At 44.6% G+C, this 5,228-nt stretch overlaps 1 protein-coding gene across 1 annotated transcript in view; it reads left to right on the top strand.

The window, feature by feature from the left end:
- The first annotated feature begins 613 nt into the window (after positions 1–613).
- The window catches only part of LOC131702708 (zinc finger protein 239-like), a 5,883-nt gene continuing 1,268 nt past the window's right edge, over positions 614–5,228 (top strand). The window contains exons 1-2 of the mRNA XM_059004498.1: positions 614–739; positions 4,679–5,071. Coding sequence (XP_058860481.1) covers positions 4,759–5,071 — 313 coding nt within the window. The 5' untranslated portion in view covers positions 614–739; positions 4,679–4,758. The remainder of the gene's footprint in view (positions 740–4,678; positions 5,072–5,228) is intronic.

Raw genomic sequence — 5,228 nt, 5'->3', positions numbered from 1 at the left:
AACTAAAGCTCGATTGTAAGTCGCCCTGGATAAGGGCGTCTGCTAAGAAATAAATAATAATAATAATAATAATAATAACTATTCCTCTGGCGATATCACAAATGTGTGCAGCCTCGGATACAAAAGCACCTGTCAACCAAGCACCTACTATCAGTTTGCTGTCTTGCCCATCATGACTGAAACTAACTTGCAACAGGGAGATGCAGCTTCTACATTTAACAAAATATATGTGAGGGATTCTGTTTGTATTTATTTTTTTAAAAAGAAAGAAACAAACAAACATACCAGAAAAATAAAAATAAATAATAATTGAATTGAATGAGTTAGCATCCACTCGAATCACGCCCGTTTGAATTAACAGTGCTACTCGTTTCCCGCCTCTCCCTTCCAGCCGGCAGGCAGAATTTGATTTGGACCAATCCAAGTAAATAAATACGGTGGGGGAAATGTCCTTGTGAAAAAAAAAAAAAAGTAGTTTGTTATACAAAGAACTGAAGATTATATAACAAGACATGTATAGTGTGTGTGATCTATTTTTATTTTTTTGTGTGTTGCAATATATATCTATATATGTTTGGTTCCCTTGGTGAGTGAATGGTACGTTCCAGGCGCGCTCAGTCCTCATGGAACAGTTGCTCGCGCTCCGGAGTTGTGAAGAGAAGTTGTTGAGAATCATGGCGGATTGGGTCTGTTTTTAACCGGATTGAAAGCGACAATTTTGATTTATACAACCTTTCTGGTAAGTGAACATGTTTTGTTCAGACGCAGAAGTTAAGACATAACAGACTGCACGTAAGAGGAAAAAAAATAGTTTGTCAAGTGGTCAGATAGTTGCGTTGTGATTCTGTGCTTGGTGAGAGCTGGCTTGCCGCTTTCCCGGAATCAACGACTCTTGAAAAAGAGACCGAGTCTTTTGTCTTTCTGTCTTTCAGCGGCCAGCCGCGCTCCCTTCCTCGGGGCTAGGTACTACCGTATCCCCGTCCGAGCGGAGCCGGCGGCCGAACCTGACCGCTGCGGTGTGTCGGTTCATGTGCGTTCGGTGTGCTGTCTCTCTTTCCTTGCTTCTTATATACTGTAATGTTTGCTTACAAAAACTTCACCCCCCCCTCAGGTTCACGCTTCACGCTTCACGCTTCGCGCTGACCAGGTGTGTGTGTGTTGACCACGCAGTCTGGGTACGCACTTCGCGTAGCGTCCCCTCTGGTGCTGCGACGCACGCATAGCCTGATTCTCTTGGCACAGGCTGCGTATTATCCGACGCCAGCGTAGGAGCTTTACGCACACGGTACTTGGTCCCAGTACGCAGTGTACGTAGAACAGTATTCACAGCGCATACAAGGCGCAGGTGTTCGTTGCTCCTTTCCAAAAGTTACGCACAGAGCGCAGTGTACGCAGTTCCGCTCCCGCTGCGCAAGGCGTCTGGAACATTCGAGGACGTGCAGTGCTGTGCACGTTGCTCGCATTGCGTAGGCACTGAGCTGCTAGCGCATACCTCGTGGTGCTGCACGGTATAGTGCAGGCGCACATCGCTTTGCGATTGCTGTCTGCTGAAAGCCTTACAGCGATCGCTGTTTTCTGCTTTCCTCTGCTATTAAGTAGCCCTGGATAAGGGCGTCTGCTAAGGAATGTAATAATAATAATGTTGCAGTTTAAAAGAAAAAAGAGACACGTGTTCCCCCACCGGGCCCCGGCTCTGCCGTGCCCCGCTGTGGAATTGACTGCTGGAAAAACGATACAAGCGCGATTCCTCCATCGGGATCCAGCTGTGCTGAGCCCCGCTGTCGAGATGCTTACGCTGGCTTGTTTCAGCCCACCTACTCGGTGGGCTGGTAAAAACAAAACAAAATCAGTTACCCGCATTGCCATGGCAACTATTTTTACCCGCACAGCTTGCGTGGAGGGTGTATTTTCGTTTCTTGACTGCCTTGCAGTTTTAAATATATATATATAGCGTTATTTCCTCCGGGACCCAGCACTGCTGGCCCCGCTGTTGAGCGGCTTCTGCTGGCTTGTCTCAGCCCGCCTACTCGGTGCGCTGTTTAAAATCAGTCACACGCGCTGCCGTGGTGACCGCTGTTTTACCCTCACAGCCTTGCTGTTGTGTGTGTGTGTGTGTGTGTGTGTGTGTGTGTGTGATGTGATTTTTCTTTACTGCCATGCAGTTTAGGTTTTTGTATACCTATAAGTGGAAATATTTTCAAGCTTGGTGTCTGGCTAGAAACCTTGACCCCATCACTTGCCCTAGGCCAGTCATATTGCAGTTCCTGCAGGAACTGCTTGGTGCTGGACGGTCACCTTCCACCTTGCAGGTGTATTCAGCGGCTATCTCTGCTTGCCATGCCCCCGCAGATTCTATGTCTCCGGGTGCGCATTTTTGGCTACCCATTTCCTTAAAGGCGCACGGTGATCACGCCCTCCTAGGAGGACTGTTCTCCCCAAATGGAGCCTTAATATTGTGCTAGAGGCTCTCACGAACACTTCAACTCCATTGAGTTGAAGTATCTGTCTATGAAGACAACCTTCCTAAGACAGCCTTCCTAAATTACTTAATTGCACTAATTAAGTGCTTATTAGCAGCTTCATTGGTCAGTTGGAACGAAGTCCAGGAGGGACACCGGCCCTCCAGGACCGGAATTGCCCGCCCTGATCTAGCGGGTACACATTGGTTGTGTTCTGTTACCCAGAGCTCGCTGCGCCGGCTGCAACTGGCTGCTGTGATTCTGACGTCACACGCAGCTTCCAGAGAAGCGCGTCTCCAAACCTTGCAGCGCAGCTTAGTGAAGCGCTTGAAAACACAACACAGCATCCCCTAATAACACTGGCAATGCACATGACTTCACAGTAATCACTTTGAGGATATGCCATTGTTATTTATTGATTTGATCTCTTTTACTTCATTATTTCTTTGATCGCCAATTGCGATGAGAACACACTCTATTTATTTATGTAGTACTTATTTTAAGGTGATAAACAACATTGTCTAGGGATTTTTTAAAGTTGTTATTATTATTATTTTACATCTCATTTAATTATGTATGTGTGTGGAGATTAGGTAAAGGGGTATTTATAGAGTCATGTGAAATTATTTTTTCTATATTAGATCAGTGTAAACCTGGAGGTATTATCGATGGTGAATCTAGTGTATTGACGGCCTCGTTGATCAGTGTAAACCTGGAGGTATTATCGATGGTGAATCTAGTGTATTGACGGCCTTGTTGATCAGTGTAAACCTGGAGGTATTATCGATGGTGAATCTAGTGTATTGACGGCCTTGTTGATCAGTGTAAACCTGGAGGTATTATCGATGGTGAATCTAGTGTATTGACGGCCTTGTTGATCAGTGTAAACCTGGAGGTATTATCGATGGTGAATCTAGTGTACTGACGGCCTCGTTGATCAGTGTAAACCTGGAGGTATTATCGATGGTGAATCTAGTGTATTGACGGCCTCGTTGATCAGTGTAAACCTGGAGGTATTATCGATGGTGAATCTAGTGTATTGACGGCCTTGTTGATCAGTGTAAACCTGGAGGTATTATCGATGGTGAATCTAGTGTATTGACGGCCTTGTTGATCAGTGTAAACCTGGAGGTATTATCGATGGTGAATCTAGTGTATTGACGGCCTCGTTGATCAGTGTAAACCTGGAGGTATTATCGATGGTGAATCTAGTGTACTGACGGCCTCGTTGATCAGTGTAAACCTGGAGATATTATCGATGGTAAATCTAGTGTATTGACGGCCTCGTTGATCAGTGTAAACCTGGAGGTATTATCGATGGTGAATCTAGTGTATTGACGGCCTAGTTGATCAGTGTAAACCTGGAGGTATTATCGATGGTGAATCTAGTGTATTGACGGCCTCGTTGATCAGTGTAAACCTGGAGATATTATCGATGGTAAATCTAGTGTATTGACGGCCTCGTTGATCAGTGTAAACCTGGAGGTATTATCGATGGTGAATCTAGTGTATTGACGGCCTCGTTGATCAGTGTAAACCTGGAGGTATTATCGATGGTGAATCTAGTGTATTGACGGCCTTGTTGATCAGTGTAAACCTGGAGGTATTATCGATGGTGAATCTAGTGTATTGACGGCCTTGTTGATCAGTGTAAACCTGGAGGTATTATCGATGGTGAATCTAGTGTATTGACAGCCTTGTTGATCAGTGTAAACCTGGAGGTATTATCGATGGTAAATCTAGTGTATTGACGGCCTCGTTGATCAGTGTAAACCTGGAGGTATTATCGATGGTGAATCTAGTGTATTGACGGCCTCGTTGATCAGTGTAAACCTGGAGGTATTATCGATGGTGAATCCTGTGTATTGACGGCCTCGTTGATCAGTGTAAACCTGAAAAGTATTATCGGTAGTTTGCCTGCACCTCAAAAAAGTAACTAGGCCTCAGATATGTTGCAATGTTTGTGTAAATATTTAAAAATATGCAGTTTGAGAAAGTGTCTAGAACATTGTATCACACATCATGTTTTGTAAAAAATTCTAAATTTAAGATCCGAGGACAAAATGACTTATTGTAAACTTATTACAATCAATCCGATGTCCCTTCAATAGTAAAGCCACCCCTGCTGTGAAGGCCAGATTTTGTCGGTCCCTTGAATGGCCTTAGTAGTACTGTAAATAAATAAATAAATAAATAAATAAATGCTTTCTTTTTTTCAGCAACTTCTAAACACAGTCGTGTGTGCTGTCATGGACAGTGTGGAGATGGAGATGTCCATATTAAAGAGGAGCTCTGTGAGATGCAATGTGACTGCTGTCTGATGGAGGTATCCGACATTAAAGCTGAGCACAGTGAATTGCAGATCCCCCAGACAGAAGAACCCCTTTTTGTTAAACAAGAAGATGTGTTGGAAATTAAACAGGAGCCCCTGAACGTAGAGTCTGACCACATGAAACCAGGGAAGGAAGAATCCGAGGACTTCAAACCAAACATCCCTGAGCTGGAGCCTGTACACCTGTGGGAGTGTAGTGTGGTGCTGGAGAGAATCTGTGTGAGAGAGCAAGGTTCTGGAAAGGAAGACAAGCGGTCACATTCAGAATGCAGTCTAGCAGGTGAGTGACTCCCTAGCTGTGACATTTGTCATTCAAGATTGCAAGGTATCCACATGCTTGAGGGAGGGAAGTGCATATAGATTAGATTACTTGGATTACTTGGCATTTTTTTTATTCCTGTACCATTCCAACCAGTTCAAGATAGGACTCAGTACTG

The sequence above is a fragment of the Acipenser ruthenus genome, chromosome 30, assembly GCF_902713425.1.
Source record: "Acipenser ruthenus chromosome 30, fAciRut3.2 maternal haplotype, whole genome shotgun sequence".
In the NCBI taxonomy this organism is placed as follows: Eukaryota; Metazoa; Chordata; class Actinopteri; order Acipenseriformes; family Acipenseridae; genus Acipenser; species Acipenser ruthenus.
The sequence above is the reverse complement of the archived record's forward strand: the minus strand, read 5'-3'. Positions and strand labels throughout refer to the sequence as shown.